Below are 26,554 nucleotides of genomic sequence, written 5' to 3'. Positions count from 1 at the left end.
GTGGGATCTGCCCAGGAATTCTCTTCCTTCGGCAGCCTCATCCCGAATCCCAGGGCTGGGAAATCTGGGAATGTTCCCCTGGAGAAGGGAAGGATCCAGGGAGAGCTTCCAGCACATTCCAGGGGCTCCAGGAGAGCTGCAGAGGGACTGGGGACAAGGATGGAGGGACAGGACCCAGGGAATGGCTCCCACTGCCAGAGGGCAGCCAGGGATGGGATCTTGGGAATGAGGAATTCCTGGCTGGGCTGGGATTGCCAGAGCAGCTGGGGCTGCCCCTGGATCCCTGCAATGTCCCAGGAAAGGCTGGAGCAGCCTGGGATGGTGGGGTTGGAATGGGATGGGATTTGAGGTCCCTTCCCACCCAAACCATTCCAGGATTCTGGGATCAAGAAGGCTCAGAATCCATCCCGAGGGATTTTTATGGAAGTTGGGGATGGAAAAGGGAAGGGAGACCCTTCCTGGAGTCCTGAGATTCCCAGTGAAACCCCCGGATCCCAAAATTCCTTCCTGGAGCAGAGTCGGGGTGGGGATGGATCCAATGCCCGGCTGGGAGAGCTGGGAATGGAGGGAATTCCCTGGGAAAGGGAGCTTGGGGTGGGATTTTGGGAATGAGGAATTCCTGGCTGGGCTGGGATTGCCAGAGCAGCTCTGGATCCCTGGAATGTCCAAGGAAAGGTTGGAGCAGCCTGGGATGGTGGGAATTGTCCCTGCCATGGAATGGGGTGGGAATTGGGTGATCCTGAAGGTCCCTTCCCACCCAAACCATTCCATGATTCCATTAAAAATAAATAAATAAATAAATCCCCACATTGTTCATCCCCTTCCCAAAACCTTTCATTCCTCATTTCCCAGAAAAAAAAAAAACAAAAAACAGGGAAGAAAAGCTGGGGAATCTTCCCAGAGAAATCTGGGAGGAATCAGAGGCTGGAAACATTCCAAAGAAACCGGGAGGGAAACGATGCTTGGGAAAAACGGGGATAATCCCTTTTTTTTTTTTTTTTAAATTTTTAAATGTATTTTTTCCCTAAGGAATTCTCTGCAGCCGATTTCCCCGCGGAATTTCGAGGAGGAATTTTTGGGAAGGATTTGCGGGAAAATTCCCGCCTGGGCAGGATCGGGATTCGGGCGCCGCTGGGCCGAGCTGCTTCCCACGGGAATAACAAAAATAAACCGGGATGGAATTTCTCCTTCCCAGCCCAGAGTTGGGAATTCCAGGTGGGAATTTTCATTATTTATCCCCGGGAATGTTTTCTGGAGGGGCAGCCCCAACCTCCTGCTTCTCCCGGCGGGGAAAAAAAAAAAAAACAGGGAAAAAATTCCCAAAATCCCGCGGTGAGGCGGCTGAGCTCGTATTCCCATTGAATTCCCGGCTGGAAAAATTCCCGGCAGCTCCAGGGGGGGCTGGAAAAAGGCTCCGGTTGCGCTCAAGCCCCGCGGGAATTCCCGATTTTCTCAGGAATTTTGGGATGGGGAGGTTCTGCGCTGGAATTCCCCCAATGGGACGTGCGGGATTTGGGATTTTTCCCGAATCTCCAAATTCCTTTTCCAGCTGAATTCCAGCCGCTCCCGCCCATCCTGCGCTGCCGGAATTCCCTGCCTGGATTTGCGCCTTTCACGCTCTCGGAATATTTGGGAATTGGGAGTTTGGAAAAGGCCCGGGCAGCGGGAGCGGGGAGCAGCCTGCGGAATGTGGAGGCAGCGGAGGATTGGGAATTACCTTGGGAATTACCTTGGGAATTACCTTGGGAATTACCTTGGGATTGATTTATTTTGGGATTCACCTTGGGAATTACCTTGGGAATTACCTTGGGAATTACCTTGGGAATTACCTTGGGATTGATTTATTTTGGGATTTACCTTGGGAATTACCTTGGGAATTACCTTGGGAATTACCTTGGGAATTACCTTGGGATTTACCTTGGGATTCACCTTGGGAATTACCTTGGGATTTCACCTTGGGATTGATTTATTTTGGGATTTATCTTGGGAATTACCTTGGGAATTACCTTGGGATTGATTTATTTTGGGATTTACCTTGGGAATTCACCTTGGGAATTACCTTGGGAATTACCTTGGGAATTACCTTGGGATTTACCTTGGGATTCACTTTGGGAATTACCTTGGGATTTACCTTGGGATTCACTTTGGGAATTACCTTGGGATTTACCTTGGGATTCACTTTGGGAATTACCTTGGGATTGATTTATTTTGGGATTTATCTTGGGAATTACCTTGGGAATTACCTTGGGATTGATTTATTTTGGGATTTACCTTGGGATTTACCTTGGGAATTACCTTGGGAATTACTTTGGGATTCACTTTGGAATTCACTTTGGGAATTACCTTGGGAATTACCTTGGGATTCACCTTGGGATTTACCTTGGGAATTACTTTGGGATTTACTTTGGGATTTACCTTGGGAATTACCTTGGGATTGATTTATTTTGGGATTTACCTTGGGAATTCACTTTGGGATTCACCTTGGGAATTCACCTTGGGATTCACCTTGGGAATTACTTTGGGATTTACCTTGGGAATTCACCTTGGGAATTACCTTGGGAATTCACCTTGGGATTCACCTTGGGAATTACCTTGGGAATTCACCTTGGGAATTACCTTGGGAATTCACCTTGGGATTCACCTTGGGATTGATTTATTTTGGGATTTACCTTGGAAATTACCTTGGGAATTACCTTGGGAATTACCTTGGGAATTACCTTGGGAATTACTTTGGGATTCACTTTGGAATTCACTTTGGGAATTACCTTGGGAATTACCTTGGGATTTACCTTGGGATTGATTTATTTTGGGATTTACCTTGGAAATTACCTTGGGAATTACCTTGGGAATTACCTTGGGAATTACCTTGGGAATTACTTTGGGATTCACTTTGGAATTCACTTTGGGAATTACCTTGGGAATTACTTTGGGATTCACCTTGGGATTGATTTATTTTGGGATTTACCTTGGGAATGGGATGGAGGACGGGGAGGCCACCAGGATTGTTCCGTCCCAAACCTTTCCCGGTCCCCTGCTCCCACTTTTCCCATTTTTCCTTGTCCCCATCTCCTGGTTTCCTCAGATCCCCTTTTTTTATCCCATTTTTCCCCATTCCCATTTTCCCCTCCCAAATTTTCCTCCTTGTCCCCTCATCCCTTCTCCTGATCCGACTTTTCTCCGTTTCTTCCTCCCACTTTTCCTCGTCCCCATCTCCCGTTGGTTTTTTTTTTTTCCATTTCTCCCACAAACGGGATTTTTCTCCTTCCACCAATTACCCCAAAAGTGGGAAAACCAGGGAGAAAATTCCCTTTAAAACCGCAACGGAACCATTTCTTTATTCCGGGTGGCATTTTCCCCTCTCCCAGTTCTTTCCTGCTCCCTCCTTTACCTCCCTCTCCTCATCCCATTTTTCCCCCTCATTCCCACCTCCCTGTCCCGCTTGTCCCCTGAATTCCATGAGGGATAAATGCCAAAAAAAAATATGAATTGGGAGAGAAACCCAACCCCTTGAGCCCCAAAATCAGGGATTTTCTCCGGAAGTTTTTCCCCATCTGGCACAACCTCGGCCTCAGTGCTGGAGCTGGCCCCGGATTTTTCCCGGATTTTTTCCATCCTTTTGCCCGGCCCTGGATGTTTCCCACGTTTCCCCCGCGACAGATTTTTTGGGATGATTGCCGCGGTTTTCCCATTTCTCACGGGATTTTTTTCCCTCTTCCAGCACCAACCCGAGGGCGGAAAACCAAAGGAGAAAAATCCCCGCGCAACAGGTTCCCGAAGCGCCGCAGGGAAACGGAACCCTTCCTTTTTTTTCCAAAGGAAATATTGGAAAAACGAGTTTATAAACGGATTTTTGGGCCCCGACCTGGAGCCGTTTTTCCAGACTTTTTTTTTTTCCCAGACTTTTTTCCTGCAGACGTTTCCCAGGCGCCGCGTCGCGTTTGCTCGGAGTTATCGCTGGCGAGGCAGCCACGGATCCAGAGGGCTTGGAAAGGGGGAAAAAACACGGAAAACTGGGAAAAAAAATTCCTGCTTTTCCTTCGGGAAAACCTTGGGAGGTCTCGGTGTTGCTTGCCCAGATTTAATTCCTGTTTTTGGTTTTTTTGGGTTTTTTTTAAACCTTGCTGTTGAAACGGGATGGAAACGTCTTGGGCTGCTGAAGTGAAAGGGGACGGGGAGAATTTGGGATCGATTCCACGGGATCAGGGAAAAAAAATCTCCGGTCCTTTGGGATGGGGGATGCTGGGGGGGTTCCTGAGCTGCTTTTTTTCCCTTAAAAATCCCATTTTAGGGGGAAAATGAGACCCAGGTGAGCAGGGAAAGGGCAGCGACGGGGGCAGAGTTGGATCCCTGGGTTTGGGTGCTCCCGGAGCCAACGGTGGATTTTTATTTTTTATTTTGTTTTTTTTGGTTGGAAAATACCTGGAAAAGTGTTGGGAGATTGTCCGGGGTGGAGGTGGGAAGAGCTGCCACAGGCTGGATCCGCATTTCCCCTCCAGCCACATCCCAAGGGATCCCCCGGTCACGTCCCGTTCCAGGAGATCCCCGTGTCCCACCCCAAAGCCACCCCAGGGGGACCTCATGGGCCATTCCATGGATTCCTCTCCTGCCATTCCATGGATTCCTCTTCTGCCATTCCATGGATTCCTCTCCTGCCATTCCATGGATTCCTCTTCTGCCATTCCATGGATTCCTCTCCTGCCATTCCATGGATTCCTCTTCTGCCATTCCAGGTGTTCCCATCCCGATTATCCCGACTCCAAATCCCACCTGGGATGATCCCCAGGTCCATCCCAGGTGATTCCTATCCCAAATCCCACCCGGGATGATCCTCCAGGTCCATCCCAGGTGATTCCTATCCCAAATCCCACCCGGGATGATCCTCCAGGACCCATCCCAGGTCATTCCTATCCCAAATCCCACCCGGGATGATCCTCCAGGTCCATCCCAGGTCATTCCTATCCCAAATCCCACCCTGGATGATCCCCAGGTCCATCCCAGGTCATTCCTATCCCAAATCCCACCTGGGATGATCCCCAGGTCCCATCCCAGGTGATTCCTATCCCAAATCCCACCCTGGATGATCCTCCAGGTCCATTCCAGGTGATTCCTCCAAACTTCCCAGGCTCCAAGTGCATCCCCTGGACCGAAATGAATTTAATTATTAACCAACGCCAGATGGAATTCCATCGGTCATGGATGTGCCGGGCCGGATCCTGCAATTCCATCAGCTCCTTCTCCTCCAGAGGGACATTTTGGGGATGAAAACCTGGATTTGGGAAGGAAAATCCCCTCCTTTTCCTGCTGAAAAAACCAGGACCATCCTGTCCATCCGTGTGTCCAGCCCGAGGGACGCTGGTGGGAATTTCCCACTGCTCTCCCGAACACCAAATTCGGGGAAAAACGGGAAAACGAGGATGAACTTTTCTCTGTTGTTGACGGAGCTGCCGCGATGGGATCCGGGCTCCCGTTCAGGATCATCCTCAGGAAAAACCATCCCGGGATAAGCGGAGAGGAAAAAATGCTCCGGAAATTAAACAACCCCAAAATAGAAGGAGCAAAAAAAACCAAAAAAAGGTCAGGCCTAAAAATATCGGGATTGGTTTGGAGTCGGATCCTGGCATGAGAGAAATAATCCACTGATTTTAGCCAACAGCTCGGCGCCACCCTGGAATTTTTTCCGGACGGATTTTGCTGGATTGAGGGATTTTGGGGCTGGATTTTGCTGGATTTAGGGATTTAGGGGCTGGATTTTGCTGGATTGAGGGATTTTGGGGCTGGATTTTGCCGGATTGAGGGATTTTGGGGCTGGATTTTGCTGGTTTTAGGGATTTTGGGGCTGGATTTTGCCGGATTGACGGATTTTGGGGCTGGATTTTGCAGGATTTAGGGATTTTGGGGCTGGATTTTGCCGGATTGAGGGATTTTGGGGCTGGATTTTGCTGGTTTTAGGGATTTTGGGGCTGGATTTTACCGGATTGAGGGATTTTGGGGCTGGATTTTGCCGGATTGAGGGATTTTGGGGCTGGATTTTGCCGGATTGAGGGATTTTGGGGCTGGATTTTGGTGGATTGAGGGATTTTGGGGCTGGATTTTGATGGATTGAGGGATTTTGGGGCTGGATTTTGCCGGATTGAGGGATTTTGGGGCTGGATTTTGATGGATTGAGGGATTTTGGGCTGGATTTAGGGATTTAGGGGCTGGATTTTGCCGGATTTAGGGATTTTGTGCTGGATTGAGGGATTTTGGGGCTGGATTTTGATGGATTTAGGGATTTTGGGGCTGGATTTTGATGGATTGAGGGATTTTGGGGCTGGATTTTGATGGATTTAGGGATTTTGGGGCTGGATTTTGGGATTTTGGGGCTGGATTTTGCCGGATTGAGGGATTTTGGGCTGGATTTAGGGATTTTGGGGCTGGATTTTGATGGATTGAGGGATTTAGGGGCTGGATTTTGATGGATTTAGGGATTTTGGGGCTGGATTTTGATGGATTGAGGGATTTTGGGGCTGGATTTTGATGGATTTAGGGATTTTGGGGCTGGATTTTGCCGGATTGAGGGATTTTGGGGCTGGATTTTGCCGGATTGAGGGATTTTGGGGCTGGATTTTGCCGGATTGAGGGATTTTGGGGCTGGATTTTGCTGGATTGAGGGATTTTGGGCTGGATTTTGCCGGATTGAGGGATTTTGGGGCTGGATTTTGCCGGATTTAGGGATTTTGGGGCTGGATTTTGCCGGATTTAAGGATTTTGGGGCTGGATTTTGATGGATTGAGGGATTTTGGGGCGGGATTTTGCTGGATTTAGGGATTTTGGGGCTGGATTTTGCCGGATTTAAGGATTTTGGGGCTGGATTTTGATGGATTGAGGGATTTTGGGGCTGGATTTTGATGGATTTAGGGATTTTGGGGCTGGATTTTGCCGGATTGAGGGATTTTGGGGCTGGATTTTGCTGGATTGAGGGATTTTGGGCTGGATTTTGCTGGTTTTAGGGATTTTGGGGCTGGATTTTGATGGATTGAGGGATTTTGGGGCTGGATTTTGATGGATTTAGGGATTTTGGGGCTGGATTTTGCCGGATTGAGGGATTTTGGGCTGGATTGAGGGATTTTGGGCTGGATTTTGCTGGTTTTAGGGATTTTGGGGCTGGATTTTGATGGATTGAGGGATTTTGGGGCTGGATTTTGCCGGATTTAGGGATTTTGGGGCTGGATTTTGCCGGATTGAGGGATTTTGGGGCTGGATTTTGCCCCGCTCCCATCCTGGGAGAGTGAGGGAGACGGTGCTGGGAGCGAGCGTGGGCGCGCTGGGCTCTGCCAGGGCCCGCCCGGTTTTCCCGGGAAAACAACTGGGATTGCCAAAATTCCCGGCGCGGGGGATGGGCTGGGGCCGGGGGAGAATTCCCGGCAGATCCCAAATTCCCCACGGAGCAGCTCGGCCTCGTTTGCTCGTTAGCAACGGAGCATTAATGAGATTTTCCTTCCCATTCCTCTGTGGAATGATCCCATCCCAGGATTCCCGCCTCGCTGTGGGGAAACTGAGGCACGGCGAGTTCGGGATTACGGCCAGGAAAGGCGAATCCCGCTCTGCTCAGCTTCGGGATGGGGATTAGGGATAAATCCAGCTTGGAAGAGGGAAAAGGAACCCTGAGATCCTGGGGGTGGAGCCAGATCCCAAACGTGATGAGATGAGGGATGGGGAAGGCCACATCCCGGTGCCCAGCACCTTTCCAGCTTTTTTGGGAAGAGGGATGGAACGGGATGGGAAGAGGATGGAGATGAGGAGGGGTTTGAACGCCAGCACGGTGATTTCAGGGAATCTTTTCCGGCAGGGATCCCAAGGGGAAGCTGAGTGAAGCAGCCAGCAGGATGTGGGGGGACGTTTTTATTGGATTCAGGGAATTTTCAGCGGCCTCTGGAATGGCTACAGACACGAGACATCCCATGGGGACCCCAAATCCATCCGCATCCCACAGCTGATGCGGACGCCCGTTGGCGACGCTCCAACTGGGATCAAAGAGGATTTTTCCAAGGTGGAGAAGGTGGGAGGGGATGGAGGGGCCGGGGGAGAACCACCACAACCTCTGTTCCTATGGGGGAAAAAGAATAAAGGAAAAATTAAAAAAAAATTTTAAAAAAGCACCACAAAAATTGATTTTTCCAACCACCAACACGAGGAGGGCGGGGGGGGGAGCTAAGATCCGGGGATTTTGGGGATTTTCCATGGATGCTGCACCCCAGGGGAGTTACCTGCGGGACGGAGCCGGCGGTGGCCGTCACTTCTCCGTCATCATCCTCACGAACTCCTCGTAGTTGACCTGGCCGTCGTCGTTGCAGTCGGCCTCCCTGATCATCTCGTCCACCTCGTCGTCCGTCAGCTTCTCGCCCAGGTTGGTCATGACGTGCCGCAGCTCGGCGGCGCTGATGTAGCCGTTGCCGTCCTTGTCGAAGACGCGGAACGCCTCGCGGATCTCCTCCTCGCCGTCCGTGTCCCTCGTCTTCCTGGCCATCAGCGACAGGAACTCGGCGAAGTCGACGGCGCCGCTGCCGTCGGCGTCCACCTCGCCCACCATGTCCCGCAGCTCGGCCTCGCTGGGGTTCTGGCCCAGCGAGCGCATGACGGTGCCCAGCTCCTTGGTGGTGATGCGGCCGTCGCCGTCGCGGTCGAAGAGGGAGAACGCCTCCTTGAACTCGGCGATCTTCTCCTCCGACAGCCGCTCGGCCATGGTGCTGCCCGCCGGCGCGCCGGGGAGGAGACGGAGCCTCCTCCCTGCCCGCGCCTCTCCCTGGGTCGGGAGGAGGAGGCAGGGATGGGAATGGATCCAAGTTTGGGAGCTGCCGAAGAAGAGGGACCCAACGGCGCCGGGCTGTCGCCCCGCCGCCGCCACGGCGGCGTGTCGTGGGGTCGGATCCCAGCAAAGCCCCACTTGGGGATTGGGCTGGGGCTTTGAGGTGATTTCCCCGGTTTTAGGGAATTTTTGGAGAGGGTTGGAGCTGTACAAAGGGTTGAGGTTCTCTCCTCCAGGCGCAGGGAGGACGCTGGAGGAGGATCCCCGGGCAGGTCCCGGCGGATCCCGGCGCTCCGGAGCTGCCTGAGTCACCTCCGGGCTGGATCCGGGCTGGATCCGGGCCGGTGACGTGGGGCTGGGTCAGGGCAGGCGTGCCGGGTCCTGCCCCGCTCCTCAGGGCTGAGCTGAGGGTCTCCCCACTGCAGGGTGGGGTTTACTCATCTCTTACTCGGGGTGTAGCGGAGGGGACAGTGACAAACGAGGGGTGTCTCTCCATCTATCCATCCATCCATGGATTCCATCCATCCATCCATGGATCCCATCAGTGGATTCCATCCATCGATTCATCCATCCATCCATGGATTCCATCCACCCATCCATGGATCCATCAGTGGATTCCATCCACCCATCCATGGATCCCATCAGTGGATTCCATCCATCCATCCATGGATCCATCAGTGGATTCCATCCATCCATCCATGGATTCCATCAGTGGATTCCATTGATCCATCCATCCATCCATCCATCCATGGCTCCCATCCACTAATGGATTCTGCCAGTGGATTCCATCAGTGGATTCCATCCATCCATCCATGGATCCCATCCACTAATGGATTCAATCAGTGGATTCCATCCATCCATCCATGGATTCCATCAGAGGATTCCATCCATCCATCCATGGATTCCATCCATCCATCCATGGATCCCATCCACTAATGGATTCAATCAGTGGATTCCATCCATCCATCCATGGATTCCATCAGTGGATTCCATCCATCCATCCATGGATCCCATCCACTAATGGATTCCATCTGTGGATTCCATCAGTGGATCCCATCCATCCATGGATCCCATCCACTAATGGAGTCCATCAGTGGATCCCATCCATCCATGGATCCCATCCATCCATCCCTCTTTCCTCTGTGCCCACAACAGTCCAGTGACCGTCACCAGCCGGATCAAGGAGCTGCTGGACCAGGAAATTCCACGGCAGAAGATAATTTGACTTTCTCAGCTACGGGAAACCGGCACCAGTTGATCCCAGTTGATCCCAGTGAGGAATTGGAACTTTGGGATTTGGAGGGAAACCGTCACCAGTTGATCCCAGTTGATCCCAGTGAGGAATTGGAACTTTGGGATTTGGAGGGAAACCGGCACCAGTTGATCCCAGTTGATCCCAGTGAGGAATTGGAACTTTGGGATTTGGAGGGAAACCGGCACCAGTTGATCCCAGTTGATCCCAGTGAGGAATTGGAGCTTTGGGATTTGGAGGGAAACCGTCACCAGTTGATCCCAGTTGATCCCATTTAGGAATTGGAGCTTTGGGATTTGGAGGGAAACCGGCACCAGTTGATCCCAGTTAGGAATTGGAGCTTTGGGATTTGGAGGGAAACCGTCACCAGTTGATCCCAGTTGATCCCAGTGAGGAATTGGAGCTTTGGGATTTGGAGGGAAACCGGCACCAGTTGATCCCAGTTGATCCCAGTGAGGAATTGGAGCTTTGGGATTTGGAGGGAAGGGCACAACCCAAAAGCCAGCCCAGGGGACAGCTGAGGAGCACCTGAGCAACGGTGGGACAGATCTGGGAGGGGATTGCCCTCCTGGGGAAAACCTCCCATGGAAAAAGCTCTGGGCGCGTGGAACGCTGCAATTCCCGGGAGGAGTTGTGGGAGCCGTGCTGGGAACCCGTCTGGTGAGAGGTTTGGGGGAGGGAGGTCCTGGCAGGAGCTGCTCCCTAATTACCTGATTGCCCACACTTGCTGCTCTGCTCCAGCTTTAACGAGATCCAATCCAAGAAGAGCCCAGGCGAGGCGGAGCTGGCTCGGATCTGCCTGGGAGAAGCAAATCCCGACACATCACCGGGGTTTGGAGGCCTGGGAGGGGGCGGGTGCTGGTTCAAACTGTGGCAGAGGGGTTGGAGTTCAGGATTTGGGGGCCCTGGGCCACCCGGCTGAGGGTGGGGGGGTTGTGCTGTCCGGGGTGGCCCCTGGTGTGGATCAAAGCTGGAATCTGCTGCTTCAAATCCCTGTGACTGGCACCCATCGTCTCCCAGCACATCCCCGTGACCAACACCCATCACCTCCCATCCCATCCCCGTGACCAACACCCATCACCTCCCATCCCATCCCCGTGACCAGCTCCCATCACCTCCCATCCCATCCCATCCCATCCCATTCCCGTGACCAACACCCATCACCTCCCATCCCATTCCCGTGACCAGCTCCCATCACCTCCCATCCCATTCCCGTGACCAGCTCCCATCACCTCCCATCCCATTCCCGTGACCAACACCCATCACTTCTCATCCCATTCCCGTGACCAGCTCCCATCCCATCCCATCCCATCCCATCCCCGTGACCAACACCCATCACTTCTCATCCCATTCCTGTGACCAGCTCCCATCACCTCCCATCCCATTCCTCTGACCAACACCCATTTCCAGCACTCACCATCTCCCAGCCCATCCCTGTGACCGGCACCCATTGCTGGCATCCATCATCTCCCATCCCATGCCATGGATCCCATCCCATCTCATCCCATTCCCATCACCCATCCCAGTCCATGGATCCCATCCCATGCCATTCCATTCCCATCACCCATCCCATTCCATCTCATCCCATCCCATTCCCATGACCAGCACCCATCACCTCTCATCCCATTCCTTTCCCATCACCCATCCCATTCCCATGACCAGCACCCATCACTTCTCATCCCATCTCCTCCCATTCCCATGACCAGCACCCATCACCTCCATCCCATTGCTTTCCCATCACCCATCCCAAGTCCATGGATCCCATCCCATTCTTATCACCCATCCCAAGTCCATGGATCCCATCCCATTCCCATGATCAGCACCCATCACCTCTCATCCCATCCCATTCCCACCCCAAATCCATGGATCCCATCCCATTCCCATGACCAGCACCCATCACCTCTCATCCCATCCCATTCCCACCCCAAATCCATGGATCCCATCCCATTCCCGTGACCAGCACCCATCCCCTTCCATCCCAACCCATTCCCACCCCAAATCCATGGATCCCATCCCATCCTCATGACCAGCACCCATCACCTCTCATCCCATCCCATTCCCACCCCAAATCCATGGATCCCATCCCATTCCCGTGACCAGCACCCATCACCTCTCCTCCCATTCCTTTCCGTCCCTGTGACCAGCACCCACCATCTCCCATCCCATGGATCCATCCATTTTGAGGCCAAGGTGAAAACCCAGCCCTTGATTCTGTCTGTGCTTAACTGCGCCTCACCCATCAGGATAATCATCCCAAAAAAACTTCCTGCCGGTGCTAAAATCCCAGGATTTAGGGCCTAATCCCATTTACAGCCTCGGGGTGGGCTGTGGGGTAGGACGGCGATCGGGAGCCGCCGCCGCCGCGTTTTTGGCAGCGGAATTTCCCGGGATGGCTCCACCCGGAGCTGGAAAAGTTGCTGCTTTGGGGAAGGAGGGTCCTGTTAAAGCCTCACTCGGAGCTTTCCAGGCTCCGGTGTCTGGCTTTGAGGGGGCCAAAAACAGGGAATGAGGGGGGAAAATTCCCCCAATCCAGGAGGTGAGAAGCTTCCAGCTGGAGTCTCCCGGTGTCTGGCTTTGAGGGGGGAAAAACAGGGAATGGGGGAGGAAAATTCCCCAATCCAGGAGGTGAGAAGCTTCCAGCTGGAGGCTCCCGGTGTCTGGCTTTGAGGGGGGAAAAACAGGGAATGGGGGCGGAAAATTCCCCCAATCCAGGAGGTGAGAAGCTTCCAGCTGGAGTCTCCCGGTGTCTGGCTTTGAGGGGGGAAAAACAGGGAATGGGGGAGGAAAATTCCCCCAATCCAGGAGGTGAGAAGCTTCCAGCTGGAGGCTCCCGGTGTCTGGCTTTGAGGGGGGAAAAACAGGGAATGGGGGGGGAAAATTCCCCAATCCAGGAGGTGAGAAGCTTCCAGCTGGAGGCTCCCGAGGCGGCTCGGCTGCCAACACCAGCCCAGATGTGCACAGCTGTGTCTGGGCTTGCAGCTGCAGCCACGGCGGGGGGCGGGAGGGGGATGAATTCATGGAAAAAGAGAAAGTTGGGAGGTGGAGAGGGAAACGGCTCCGACAGGAAAAGCTGCGTGGGGCCCCGCGTCCCTGCACGAGCCCAGACTGATCCCAGGAGCGGCCGTGGGGATGGGGAGGAACCCCCCCAAATCCTGCAAAAACCACGCCGGGGTTTAGTGTGGAAAATGGGATTTTGGGGAGGGTGGGCTTGGGGTCGATCCCAGAATGGCTGTGAGGGTTCTGGCGCTGTTGGGAGTAAAATTTGGGATTTGCTGGTTTGGTTTTGACTTTGCTTCCATGGAGATTCCCAACTCCGAGGGCGAAGCGAAGGGCAGCTCCTAAAGCTGGAGCGAAGGGACCCCGATCCTGGATGTCCCCGTGGAGAAGGGGCTGGGATTGGGATGTGGGAATTCTTGGAGAGGACTCTGTCCCACCTGGGAACCCTGGAGGCGGCAGCCGCACTCCGGAGCTGGGCGGATCCCAGGGCAAACACGGATCCGGGAGCTGCTTACCCAGGGCGGAGGTGCCACGTCCATGGGCACGGACACGTTCCCTGTCCCTTCCTGGCACAGGGATGTCACCACAGGCTCCCCTCCACCCTTGGGAATTTTATCCTGCTGTATCTCAGCGTTCCACACCCATGGGATGGGGGGGTCTTGGCTCAGCAGACACAGAGAGAGCTGGGATCCCATGGAATTCCACGGGAGGAATCCAGGAGAGCAGGGCTTGTTTAGTCTGGAGAAGGGAGGGCTGAGACGGCTGCACATTCCTGCAGGAGGGACGGAGTGGGGAGAGGAACCAGCAGGAGTTGTGGGGAATTATTTAAAGGGAATTACTTCCAAAGGGAATTGAGGATTTTTGGCCGATTTGCCGTCGGCTGCAGGATGAGGAGACACAGATTCAGCCCTGCAGACAATCCACGGGATTTCCTCTCCCTGGGCTCCAGCAGCTCACTGATGCTTTTTTACAGCAGGAGCTGTTTTTCCAGCTTCTCTCTTCTCGGAAGGGGCTGAATTCCCTCTGGATCAAATCAGCTTCAGAGGTCAGAGCTCAGCTGTGAATCCCATCCCCAAAACCGAGCTGCTCCTTCCCTGCCGGGGGAGCGGGGCCAGCCTGGAGCCGGGATCGCCCTCCCTGGGAGAGATCCTGGCATCCATCATCTCCCACCCCATCTGTAAAATGTGTAAATCCCATCCCCAAAACCGAGCTGCTCCTTCCCTGCCGGGGGAGCGGGGCCAGCCTGGAGCCGGGATCGCCCTCCTGGAGCCGCAGCTGAGCCAGGAGACTCCGTACAAGGTCAGGCTGGAGGTTTTTGGGAAAACTGGGAAGACTGGATGGGTTTATCCTGGCCAGGATCAGCCCAGCAGGATCCCCTTCCCAAGGATTTAACAGTCACTCAGTGAGGAGCCTCCTCCGTGGGCGAGAATCCCAGCACTCCTTGGGAAAACTGGATGGGTTTATCCTGGCCAGGATCAGCCCAGCAGGATCCCCTTCCCAAGGATTTAACATTCACTCAGTGAGGAGCCTCCTCCGTGGGCGAGGAGAATCCCAGCGCTCCTTGGGAAAACTGGGAAGACTGGATGGGTTTATCCTGGCCAGGATCAGCCCAGCAGGATCCCCTTCCCAAGGATTTAACAGTCACTCAGTGAGGAGCCTCCTCCGTGGGCGAGGAGAATCCCACTGCTCCCTTTTCCCTGAGAAACTGAGCAGAGTGCGTAACCTCGGCTGCTGTGCTCGTGTCCTGCCTGGACACAGCGGAACAACTGGGCTTGGAGCTGCACAATTCCAGCTTGTCCTGCCTGGACACGGAAAAATCATGGCAGGAGGACGGGGGGTTCCTCCTGGAGCCTCGGCTTGGAGAGATCCGTCTTGATCCAGAGCCTGCTCCCAAGCATGGACACACCCCTCCCTCCCTCCCAGGCAGGATGAGGCAGGAGAGGCCGTCAGGAATTTAATGGAACTTGGCACTGGAAACTGTACAACATTTACAGAGAACCACACTCTGTGCCTATGTACACCCTCTGCCCATTCCCGAAGCTCCCGGCCGGATACGGGACAGGCAACGACAATCCTCGGATGTGGAGGCACCAACAAGCTCCCCCAGCCTGGATTTTGGGATACGGCTCGCCAGTCCTGGATTTCAGGTGACAGGGATTGCAGGATTTCACTCCCCAGTCTTGGATTTCAGGATATGGCTCCCCAATCCTGTATTCCAAGGTCACAGGGATTGCAGGATCCCAGTGCCGAATCCTGGATTTTGGGTGACAGGGATTGCAGGATCCCAGTGCCCAATCCTGGATTTTGGGTCAAAGGGATTGCAGGATCCCAGTGCCCAATCCTGGATTTTGGGTCAAAGGGATTGCAGGATCCCAGTGCCCCATCCCGGATTTTGGGTGACATGGATTGCAGGATCCCAGTGCCCAATCCCAGATTTTGGGTGACATGGATTGCAGGATCCCAGTGCCCAATCCCGGATTTTGGGTGACATGGATTGCAGGATCCCAGTGCCCCATCCTGGATTTTGGGTCAAAGGGATTGCAGGATCCCAGTGCCCAATCCTGGATTTCAGGTGACATGGATTGCAGGATCCCAGTGCCCAATCCCAGATTTCAGGTGACATGGATTGCAGGATCCCAGTGCCCAATCCTGGATTTCAGGTGACATGGATTGCAGGATCCCAGTGCCCAATCCCAGATTTCAGGTGACAGGGATTGCAGGATCCCAGTGCCCAATCCCGGATTTTGGGTCACAGGGATTGCAGGATCCCAGTGCCCAATCCCGGATTTTGGGTCACAGGAATTGCAGGATCCCAGTGCCCCATCCCAGATTTTGGGTGACATGGATTGCAGGATCCCAGTGCCCAATCCCAAATTTTGGGTCACAGGAATTGCAGGATCCCAGTGCCCCATCCCGGATTTTGGGTCACAGGAATTGCAGGATCCCAGTGCCCCATCCCGGATTTTGGGTCACAGGAATTGCAGGATCCCAGTGCCCCATCCCGGATTTTGGGTCACAGGAATTGCAGGATCCCAGTGCCCAATCCTGGATTTTGGGTGACAGGGATTGCAGGATCCCAGTGCCCAATCCCGGATTTTGGGTCACAGGGATTGCAGGATCCCAGTGCCCAATCCCAGATTTTGGGTGACATGGATTGCAGGATCCCAGTGCCCAATCCCGGATTTTGGGTGACAGGGATTGCAGGATCCCACTCCTGGATTTCAGGGACACCCCGCTGTGCTCAGAGCGTTGCTTCCCACGTCATTCCCAAGCTGGGTCTTTCCCTGGATTTTCCCTGGATCTTTGGAGCGCTAGAAGACGGCAGTGCTGCCACCCTGAGAATTTACAACCACTCCTACTCCTCGCCTCACACCTCCAACACTTCCTCTCTACCTTTCTACCACATGCAAGAACCCCTTGGTTGCCTCCAAGTCCTGCTTCCCGGCGGGAAGTGTTTCATTTCCAAAAGGCAACAAAAACACGGAATCTACCTTTGCTCCCTGCTACTCCCTCTACTCACTGCTCCCCAAACCCTTTACAACGTGCCTACAACCTTCCTACACCCTAGAGTAAAGCAGTTCTCTTTCAGTAGTGTCTCCTCCCAGCCCGTGGATCGCTCCGGGGTGATGTGAGGGACAGCTGGGACATCGCCCCTCGGAGCACGAAGGATAAGTACTGGAAAGGGAATGCCAAGTCTGAGCAACAAAAATACAAAAATAACAAAAAAACAACCAACCAATCAAAGAAAACAAAACAAAAAACCCCCAAAATCCCAACCCCCAAACTCGAAACAAAACTAATAAAAAAATTAAATAGTTGTCAAGATACAAGAGTGAGACAGAGGAATGTACAAAGGACACACAGAGATCAAAGATTCCAGTAGGTGAACCTGTTGAACCTGGGGTCTGTTTTCATAGGATTTTTCTTTTGGGAAATTTGCAGGAATTACCATAACCACACACCAGAGTGGCTTCAGGTGTTGAGTCCTTTAAAGGACTTTTGCAGTGTTCATCTAAACCCCCAGTGCTGCCCAAAATTCCACTTTATTTTCCATCCTCTACCACGGCTGTGGGAAACTTCCAGGAACCCAAATTTGCTTTTCAGATCTGCCATGGGGGTTTCAGAAAAACCCCCCCATGGATTCCAAGTGTAAAAACAGACCCCAGTTCAACAGCAACTGCACACCAGTAGCTGCCATTCCAACATAAAGCCAGGATTCGATCCGCGGAGCGGCTCCGGAGGCGCTCCCGGTACAAAAATGTACACGGAATTATTTATAAATTAACAGTTTTGCCCCAGGGTGGCACCGGGGCTCCTTTTTTGCCTTACACCAGCGTTTCTTTCCGCTTCCCGCTGAGCTGCTTCTCCCTGGATTTTCTGTGCCCGGATGAGGTTCTGTGGGATTTCCCCCCTTTGGCTTGCTCCGAGTCCAGCACGGAAGCGCACTCGACCGCGCTCTCGTCCAGCTCCATCGGGGATATTCCCGACTGGCGCTTCTGGGCCGGGATGTTGGGCACGGAGGGGTTGTTCTCCTCGGACTCCTCGCTCAGCTCTGGCAGCTCCTTGAGCTCGGGGGCGGGAATGTTCCTCTGGAACGGGGCGATGGCCGTGCGGATGCAGTTCACCCACTGCTGCTTGTGGAAGACGTCGTTGGCCTGCAGCGTGTGGGACTGGCCCGGGCTGGGATCTTGGAAACGCACTCGGAAGATGTTTTTGGCTGCAGGTGAGGGAAAAGCAGATCAGCCCCGAGTTGATGTTGAGGGATTCCATTGGTGGGTTTGAAATCCCAACAAAACCCTCCCCCAGTCCCAAAAAATCCAGCAGGGAGACAAAGATGTTTTCTAATCCAAGCCCCGGACTGGCTGACTGGACCCATACCTTTATCAGAATTCCCAAAAGCTCCTCGGAAGGAGCCTCCCATTTTGACATCTCCATCCTGGAGGTCTTCAAGGAGCAGCTCCTGGACAGGGATGGGCTGGCGGTACACCTGGAACGCCTGGCGCTCGTTGCGGGTCACCGGCCGAGTCAGCACCAGGATTTCTTGGAAGAGGAAGACGTAGAGCTTCTGGAAGGGAAAACATTCCAGCATTCACCCTGTATTCCATGAGGTCACACGTCCTGTGGGATCCAAGGCCACCTTATCTGCAGTTTCACCCACAGTAATTTTCAGGCTCTCCGGTGACAATGCCAAGGTCTGGCACACACCAGGATTACATCAGCAGCTTTATTGTTTTATTGATCTTTAGAAAGGTGCCTGGGACAGGATGATTAGGAGCCGTATCTTTCCTGTGTGCATGGAATGCAGGAGGAAAACAGCCAATCAAACCAAAAAAAACCAACCCCAATCAACAGAGAAGAGATGAGGAGATTTGAGGTTGAAACCAGGACAAAAGGCAGCGGGTGGGAGATAAACTCCAGGCAGCCCAGCCCAAAGCCAAACAGGCCTTTGCAGGAACCCTTTTGTTTGGAAGAGCCAGGGCTCCTCATGGGGAATGTCAGAGCATTCCTGGGAAGTAAACAGCGGCAGGAAATCCCTTTGGATGGAGAGCACTTTCCGCGGGCATTCTGTGCTAATGATTTTCCAGCTTCCCAAAGGCAATTGTGGAGCTGTCAGCAGGAAACTTTCCCTTACACCCTGGAATGAGGCTGACAATAATAAGGGGTTTTCCTTTGCTCTCTTATCCAATATCCAACTATCCCTAAGGAGGGAAGGCTCTCAGTCCTGCTCTGAGGGAAAGCTAGAGAATTAATCAGTAAAAAACGAGGGACTTACGTGTCCATTTTTGTTCTTCAGCTCCCCGTGGCACAGTAAAGCTTTGCTGCCTTCAATCCTCGGATCCTTCTGCTTCTCATCCAGGTATTCCAGCTTGTCAATGTAGTACTGGCACTCAGACTCGCCCTTCTTCAGGTTGATGTCGGAGAGGACTCCTTGGATTATGGAGATCTAAAAACCCAAACAAACGATTACGAGGGATTAACTGCTTCCCTGTGTGCCCTCTGCTCCTGCTCCTTCACGACCCCAAAGGATGCAATCCACGATTGATCCCAGCTGTGGGAACTCAAAATGTCTCTCAGACATTTTTAGAGGTTCCAGGCCTTGGTCAGAAGCATTCTAGACCCTGGCAGATAGCTGAAAAACAGCTGTGATTTTGAGTTTGAGCCATGGGATGAATTACCAACTTTGGAGGTGGAACAAGCAGTCACAAAAGGTTAGATAGTATAGTATAAGTAATTACAAAGTAGAGGGGAAATTTTTTTAATATTGTACAGGGGGGTTTTAGTGCATGTACAGGGGGGTTTTCACTTTGTACATGGGGGTCAGAAGTTCTAAGATGGAGGAAAGTGGGCTGATCCTGTTCTTCCTCCTTCTTTTTCCTCACCTCCATGTTCTTGGTGATGTTGGCACTCAGAGATTGATTTAGAGTAGAAAAACACTTGGCAACGTAGGTAGTAGGTATTGGGGAATAATTGTAAACATGTTATACGTAATATATCTTATAAAAGATAGCAGCAGCCCTGGGCGGAGAGAGAGATGAAGAAGACAGCAGATAGAGAGGATGTCAGGGGGTGTGTGTGCCTCTACCCAGGCCGCTGATCAAATAACCGCAGTCCAAGAACATAATCTGTTAGATAACTAGCAATAAACTGCCTTGAGACCCAACAGCTAAAGCCTGCGGAGTTTTTCTTTGGAAGCACGGGTTGGAGGAGGAATTTCACCACCACATGTGGCCCCAAAGCAAGGCTGGGGTTCTCACACCTCACTTTCCCTGTCACAGATCTGTGCCACTCCACAAAACCCCCCTGGGAACTGCTGAAAGAAGATTTCTGAAGCTCCCACATCACATCCGTGGGGCCAGAAGAAGCAGAGCAGCATTACTCACGGCTTCTTCCAGGATGTGCATGTCGGGATGGTCTTTGGGAGTGTGCCTCAGGATCTCCTTGAGGAGCAGGGGGTATTTGACCAGGCGGCTCCGAGGGATGTCCAGGAAGCTCCACAGGTCCAGCTTGCGGCTGAAGGGGGACTCCAGGCAGCGCTGCAGGAAATCCTGCACTCTCCTGTCCTGCTTCTTCTGGTCCAGGAGCGCTTTGGCTGCCAGCTGGTTGCTGCAGTAGCCTTTGTAGGCATGGAGGCGGGGTAACTGCAGGGAACAGAGGAGATTTAGGAGTCAGATTCCCTGTGGGAAAAGCAGAGTTCACTAACGTGGCGAACTCGTGGGGTTCTACAGCACTCACTGGGGTGTTTTTCCCAATAAAAAAGGTAAGGGAGGATCTTGTGAGGAGGATCAGCACCTGGAGCCCATGAAGCTCCCAATGTTTGGGATTAGCAGGGATAACACTCCTGGACTCACGCTGGGACAGAGTCCAGGGGACATATAGACATTTTAACCTTAAATCAGCAAATCATTCCAAGTCTCTGGGGTGAAATCAGGGCCAATTCCAGCTGATAGAATCCCATTCTTTTCAGCATTGCCAGCATTTCCCTTCCAGTCTTGCACTGATGGCCACAAAAGCCCCAGAGCTTCGCAGCTTCTGCCTTTAAACGTTCTCTAAACTCAGTTTTAGCCCGTTGGTTCCAAGTTCTGAACTCACCCACTTCACAAGGATGGGCCCAATCTGCTCCACTGTTCCATCTGGTTTCGTTGCTTCTCCCAGACTTGCCAGTAAATCTGGAATGGAAACGGGGAAAGAGGAATTGCACCAATGCCCCAGCGAGTAACAGGAGAAAGCAGAGAGGTTAAATCCTAGCGAGCACAAACCACCCAGCTGCTCTTACCTTCATGCAGAGGAATGTAGGAATCCAAGTCCCCAAAAATGTGGGTGAGTTCCTCCTCAGACATGATGGAGAGTTTCAGCATGGGGTCGTGGTAGGCCTGACAAATAAAATAGATTCAGATGTGCCCAGCCCCAAAGCTGATGATTTGAACTGATTTATCAGGTTAAAATAGTGAAGGCAACAGAAAGAGTATCACTGATTTGATGCTAGAGTATTCACTCTGTGTGAAGTGTGGAGACTTAAATGAAAAGCATTTTCCTGTCTGGACTGTTCCCAGCTGGGAGAGGGAGCCCCCAGGCAGCTCTGCACAATCCTTTTATGGCTGGGTTTGCTGCAATCACAGCAGTGCTGGCCCAGCGCTCACGTCACCCTTCTGGGCCAGCTTTCAAACTGGGGGTTCTGGGGCTGATAAAGTCCCCACGTCATGTTTGCAGGTGCAAAGAAAACCTCATTATTCCTTGGAATGTCGTCACCAACTGCAGGAAAAATCCCACTCACCTTTCTGGCCAGCTTCAGGTCTTCAATCAGGTCCTGCTCTCCCCTGGACATTTCGTAGATGGCCTGGGAGGAAGGGGATAAAGCATCAGAGTCATCTGGAGTTCCAGTCTTCCTCAGAAAGAGCCTTTCAGCTCCCGTGATGGACAGCCTGCCCTCAATGGGCCTTTGGCCACCCCGGTCCCTCGGTGGCACCCGGGCACGCCAACCCCGAGGAAATCTGCTCTGCAAGCCCTGAGAAAGCAGCTTTGCCTCCACCTGAGTGAAAGCCCCGATGGCCCCTGCACGAGCCAAGGTCAATACTAGATCCTTTTCAATCGCTGCTTTTAGCCAACGCAACGCCCCCGAAACCGCAGAGGTCAAACCCCAGGCGGCTTCCGGCAGCTCCTGTGCCGTCTCCAGAAGATTTGTCCAAGATCTCCAGGAAAAAGGCAAGCCAAGGCCTCGCTGCCTGGCTTCCAACCAATGGTCAGGAGCTTTAGGAGAAAGACAGCTGGCTCTGCGAGGAACCTGAGGTTGGGGCAGCTGCAGAGCAGCCAGCGGGGCGGGGATTGCGGGAATGCCGTGGAAAGTTTGGCATCTCCAAAGGGTCACACTGGGGAGATGAATTCCAGAGTGGAATCCACCTTTTCCCACGGCTGATGGAGACGTGAATCTGAGGTTTAGGTGCACAGGGAGATGCAGGCCCTGCCCCAAAGGGAAGGGACAAAAGGCCTCGGTGCTGCTCCCAGTCCCGTTTTCCGTGGGCAGTTACCTCCTGGCGCTTGATTTCTTTGGTGCTCAGGGATTCTTTCGTGTTGACATCCAACATTTCAGACCAAAGGACGCTGCTCCTTCTCTTGGGAGGGGTAGGAGCAGCAGACCTGCTGCATGACTTCTGGGCACAGCCGGGGGATTTGCTGTCGCTGCGAAGGGTGAACGACTGCAGGGATTAAAAAAAAAAAAGAAAAATACTATAAACAAACGTGGAGAGCCAACATTTCAGGAGAATTACATTATCCATCCCAACCCTTCATCCTCCTGGGTTATCCAGGGCCGGAAAACACACCCAGACACTTTTCCTCAGATAAAGGAAAGCTTTAATCAAGCTGCTGAGAAAGCCTGGCAAGGTTTTCCACGCCCCTCTCCCTGCACTGATACGCTGGGGAGGAAGATGGGCAAAGCAAAGCTTGGCTTTATTTCCAAGGCACGAGGAAGTAAATAAACGAGGATCGTAACTCTTGCTCTAAGAGGTTAATGAGAAGCCACTCGAACCTTGCCCTGGTGTTTTTGCAAGGTTCCTAAAGCCCTGACGTGCTGTTATCTGCAGGTGTGAGCACAGAGCTCCTTGGCAAACACTGCTGTGCCAGTGCTGGGCAGCAGGGTCAGCCCTCAGCATGCTGCAGCACACGTGTGCCCAGGCCCGGGGCAGTTGATCAGCTCTTTATCTGAAGCAGTTGATTTTATTTACTGTTGAACCTGTTTGTACAGCACTTTATAGCTGGGCACTCCTGAGGTGGCACTTTCTACCCCCAAGGCCAAGGAAGTTCACACAGAGCTCCAAGAGATGCCTCAAAACAGGGTGCCTGTGTCACCCCATCAAAAAAAAATCCCTTGGGTGCCTGTTTGTGTCACCCCATCCAAAAAAAATCCCTTGGGTGCCTGTGTCACCCCATCCAAAAAAAATCCCTTGGGTGCCTGTTTGTGTCACCCCATCCACCCAATCCCTCGGGTGCCTGTTTGTGTCACCCCATCCACCCAATCCCTCGGGTGCCTGTGTCACCCCATCCACCCAATCCCTTGGGTGCCTGTTTGTGTCACCCCATCCACCCAATCCCTCGGGTGCCTGTGTCACCCATCCACCCAATCCCTTGGGTGCCTGTTTGTGTCACCCCATCCAAAAAAAATCCCTTAGGTGCCTGTGTCACCCCATCCACCCAATCCCTTGGGTGCCTGTTTGTGTCACCCCATCCAAAAAAAATCCCTTGGGTGCCTGTTTGTGTCACCCCACCCACCCAATCCCTTGGGTGCCTGTGTCACCCACCCACCCAATCCCTTGGGTGCCTGTTTGTGTCACCCCATCCACCCAATCCCTTGGGTGCCTGTGTCACCCCATCCAAAAAATCCCTTGGGTGCCTGTTTGTGTCACCTCATCCACCCAATCCCTTGGGTGCCTGTTTGTGTCACCCCATCCAAAAAAAATCCCTTGGGTGCCTGTGTCACCCCATCCACCCAACCCCTCGGGTGCCTGTGTCACCCCATCCACTCAATCCCTTGGGTGCCTGTTTGTGTCACCCATCCACCCAATCCCTTGGGTGCCTGTTTGTGTCACCCATCCACTCAATCCCTTGGGTGCCTGTGTCACCCATCCACCCAATCCCTTGGGTGCCTGTTTGTGTCACCCATCCACCCAATCCCTTGGGTGCCTGTTTGTGTCACCCATCCACCCAATCCCTTGGGTGCCTGTTTGTGTCACCCCATCCACCCAATCCCTCGGGTGCCTGTGTCACCCATCCACCCAATCCCTTGGGTGCCTGTTTGTGTCACCCCATCCAAAAAAAATCCCTTAGGTGCCTGTGTCACCCCATCCAAAAAAAATCCCTTGGGTGCCTGTTTGTGTCACCCCATCCACCCAATCCCTCGGGTGCCTGTTTGTGTCACCCCATCCACCCAGTCCCTCGGGTGCCTGTGTCACCCCACCCACCCCACCCCTTGCCCAGATCTCCAGGTCTGACTGTTTTCACCTGGATTGTCTGCCCAAAGCGTCGAACTGCCCCATTTCTGACAGGAGAGATCAGGTTTGCCAGCGAGGTCACTCGTGCTAAAGGCCGGACCCGTTTGGTGCTGGGCTCCTGCAAAGCAAGCAGACAACAAATTGTCCTGGCTGTGCCTCCCTCCGAAATTTTCTCAGGCAGCTCCTAAAAGCACAAACCCACTTAAGGAGTGGCAAACACAGCAAGGAGAGAGTGTTTGGAAGCAGCCATTCATCTTTCAAGGCTATAAATATTTGTCTGAACTTTCAGGCAGCAATTAAACTGCAGAGGTTTTTGCCCGGTGTTAAAAGAGGTGAGAGAACATCAGTGAGAATTTAAAATAGGGCTCCAGCAGGAGCTTTGAACAGAAATAGATTAAAGTGTTCTCCGACACTCTGCGGCAGCTAAAGATGGAGCTGGGATCTGCTTCTCCATTTTCTCATCTTTTCCTCTGGGGAAAGAATGTGTTTGTCCATTTGATTTTGGAGAGCAGGGCGGCAGTGGGGGCCCAGCACAGCCTCGGCAGCTCCTTTAACAACCAGCAAACAACCCCAAGCTGAACATTCCTGCGAGGGACACGCACGCAGATAAAGCTGAAATCCTTCAGTTTGCAGAGTTTCCTCCTCCTCCTGCTCTCCCCCACCCCCTGCAATGACTGCAATTTTTCTGACACGTTGTTTAGATTTGAAAGTTGGAGCTTCTGCTTTTCTCCACCGCTAATCCCTGCCCGGAGCTCCAGTCTGTCCCGACCCAAAGGCTGCCAAGAAAGAGGAAACGCCCCTGGAAAGCTCCTGCTGCTTCGCTTTTGGAAATTCTGTTGGCAACTCGACGTGTTTGACATCAAAAATATTGTGTGGTGAGGGCTGGGCAGGAAAGGTGTGCACAGGGGGAAGCTGGGAAGAGAAGGGCTCCGAGTTAAGCCTGGAAAAGGCTGCAGGATTGTCCTGGTGCTCCCAAACGTCTGGCACAGACAGGGCTGGACGTGACTCATCCTCAGGAGACTGCTCAGCACCAAGCTCGACCAGGACAAGGAAGCAGAACAGCCTCAAAATGGGTTCATCTCGGTGAAAACGGGTTAATTATTGTTGAATTTGTACTCTCTCAAAAGGCAGAGAGGCTGTGGAGGTGCTGAGGACGAGCAATGGGCTGTTTCCATTCCCAGCCCAGCCAAACCCTTCGCTCAGAAGTGACAAAATGTTGAAAACAAAATTTAAAAAAAGGGGGAAGAGGAACACTGAGAGCTGGATTCCAGTCATGAATGTGAGTGTGTGTGTGTGAGTGTGTAAGATCGGATTTCAGCAACTCGACCCCAGTGTTGGGCAATAGAGGAGGAGGAGGAGGAGGAGGAGGAGGAGGAGGAGGAGGTGAGCTCACCCTGAGCTCAGCCTTCAAACTTGCAGGGGGGGAACATGAAAAGAAACAATTTATGAGCCGTGCAGGAAGAAAAGAGCTCTTGGCACAGCACAGAGCTGTGCTGTAAGCGTTTGGGGAATGTCAGAGCTAGGAGGGTACCATAAAAATAGAGAAAAAGTAAAAAAAGAGTAAAAGTGTCCTCGGTCCTCAGCTGGGTTTAAGTGGGACACCAGGAACTCCAAGTGGGACACCAGGAACTTCTCCACTGAGCTCCAGACAGGGACAGTCAGGAGAAGGTTGGAAAGTCAGGCCAGGCTCAAAGACAACAAGGAAGGTTTAATTTATTGCAGATGCTTCCGAGTGGCAGAAAAGGGAGGTGTTTTCCTCTAGAAAGTGCAGGATGGATAAATAAAGGGACGTGGGTCAAGAGAAGCTCGGAAAGTCCGGCAAGGCCGGGGATAAAAATAACCTGGAAAAGCAAAATGTGGCGCTGAAAATGAAAAGCAAGAAACCTCAAGGCGTGGGGAGGCTCCCGAGAGGTCACTGGTGAAGGGTCAGCGATGGGAGATCCAGTGACAGCCCGGCAGCCCTGGGCCGTGCGGGAATGTGGGAATGTGGGAATGTGGGAATGTGGAATGTGGGAATGAGGGAATGTGGGAATGAGGGAATGAGGGAATGAGGGAATGTGGGAATGTGGGAATGTGGGAATGTGGGGATGAGGGAATGAGGGAATGTGGGGATGAGGGAATGTGGGGATGAGGGAATGTGGGAATGCGGGAATGAGGGAATGAGGGAATGTGGGAATGAGGGAATGTGGGGATGAGGGAATGAGGGAATGTGGGAATGAGGGAATGCGGGAATGTGGGAATGTGGGAATGAGGGAATGTGGGGATGAGGGAATGAGGGAATGTGGGAATGAGGGAATGCGGGAATGTGGGAATGTGGGAATGTGGGAATGAGGGAATGTGGGGATGAGGGAATGAGGGAATGTGGGAATGAGGGAATGCGGGAATGTGGGAATGTGGGAATGTGGGAATGAGGGAATGAGGGAATGAGGGAATGTGGGAATGTGGGAATGAGGGAATGCGGGAATGTGGGAATGCCTTCCCAGCACATCTGTGCCCGGCTGAAGTGACACGTGCACGTGCCCAAGGGCTGGCAGCAGG

At 52.9% G+C, this 26,554-nt stretch overlaps 3 protein-coding genes across 8 annotated transcripts in view; 1 reads left to right on the top strand and 2 right to left on the bottom strand.

Moving 5' to 3' along the window:
• Positions 1-8,125, top strand: part of ASB13 (ankyrin repeat and SOCS box containing 13) — a 34,367-nt gene extending 26,242 nt beyond the window's left edge. Inside the window, exons 8-10 of one of the 4 annotated variants that reach the window (XM_085568790.1) lie at positions 1,030-1,215; positions 1,550-4,783; positions 5,038-8,125. The gene's annotated coding sequence lies outside the window, so the exon portion shown is untranslated. Of the gene's footprint in view, positions 1-1,029; positions 1,216-1,549 lie in introns of all 4 variants that reach the window. The other 3 variants (XM_085568791.1, XM_085568792.1, XM_085568789.1) reach the window with 3 other exon arrangements.
• Positions 7,948-14,828, bottom strand: LOC110470958 (calmodulin, striated muscle). Its single transcript, XM_085568803.1, has 4 exons — positions 11,710-14,828; positions 10,748-11,652; positions 8,247-8,782; positions 7,948-8,086 (listed from the first exon to the last, which is right to left on the bottom strand). Exon 3 carries the CDS (start codon positions 8,720-8,722, stop codon positions 8,273-8,275), a length of 450 nt encoding a protein of 149 aa, XP_085424929.1. The 5' UTR covers positions 8,723-8,782; positions 10,748-11,652; positions 11,710-14,828; the 3' UTR covers positions 7,948-8,086; positions 8,247-8,272.
• Positions 14,829-14,975: 147 nt separating this feature from the next.
• NET1 (neuroepithelial cell transforming 1) overlaps positions 14,976-26,554 on the bottom strand; it is a 65,003-nt gene continuing 53,424 nt past the window's right edge. For all 3 annotated transcript variants that reach the window (XM_085568772.1, XM_085568771.1, XM_021531047.4), the window contains 9 exons: positions 24,027-24,134; positions 22,058-22,225; positions 21,307-21,369; positions 20,809-20,905; positions 20,625-20,701; positions 19,916-20,173; positions 18,808-18,978; positions 17,913-18,099; positions 14,976-17,751 (listed from right to left, as the gene is read on the bottom strand). In XM_085568772.1, the coding sequence (XP_085424898.1) occupies positions 17,360-17,751; positions 17,913-18,099; positions 18,808-18,978; positions 19,916-20,173; positions 20,625-20,701; positions 20,809-20,905; positions 21,307-21,369; positions 22,058-22,225; positions 24,027-24,134 (1,521 nt within the window). In that variant the 3' untranslated portion in view covers positions 14,976-17,359. The remainder of the gene's footprint in view (positions 17,752-17,912; positions 18,100-18,807; positions 18,979-19,915; positions 20,174-20,624; positions 20,702-20,808; positions 20,906-21,306; positions 21,370-22,057; positions 22,226-24,026; positions 24,135-26,554) is intronic.

The sequence above is a fragment of the Lonchura striata genome, chromosome 1A (assembly GCF_050655825.1).
Source record: "Lonchura striata isolate lonStrDom1 chromosome 1A, ASM5065582v1, whole genome shotgun sequence".
Taxonomy (NCBI): domain Eukaryota; kingdom Metazoa; phylum Chordata; class Aves; order Passeriformes; family Estrildidae; genus Lonchura; species Lonchura striata.
The sequence above is the reverse complement of the archived record's forward strand: the minus strand, read 5'-3'. Positions and strand labels throughout refer to the sequence as shown.

Bases quoted from the DNA above. Each gene is read 5' to 3' on its own strand.
- LOC110470958 (XM_085568803.1), bottom strand. From the start codon at position 8,722: ATGGCCGAGCGGCTGTCGGAGGAGAAGATCGCCGAGTTCAAGGAGGCG.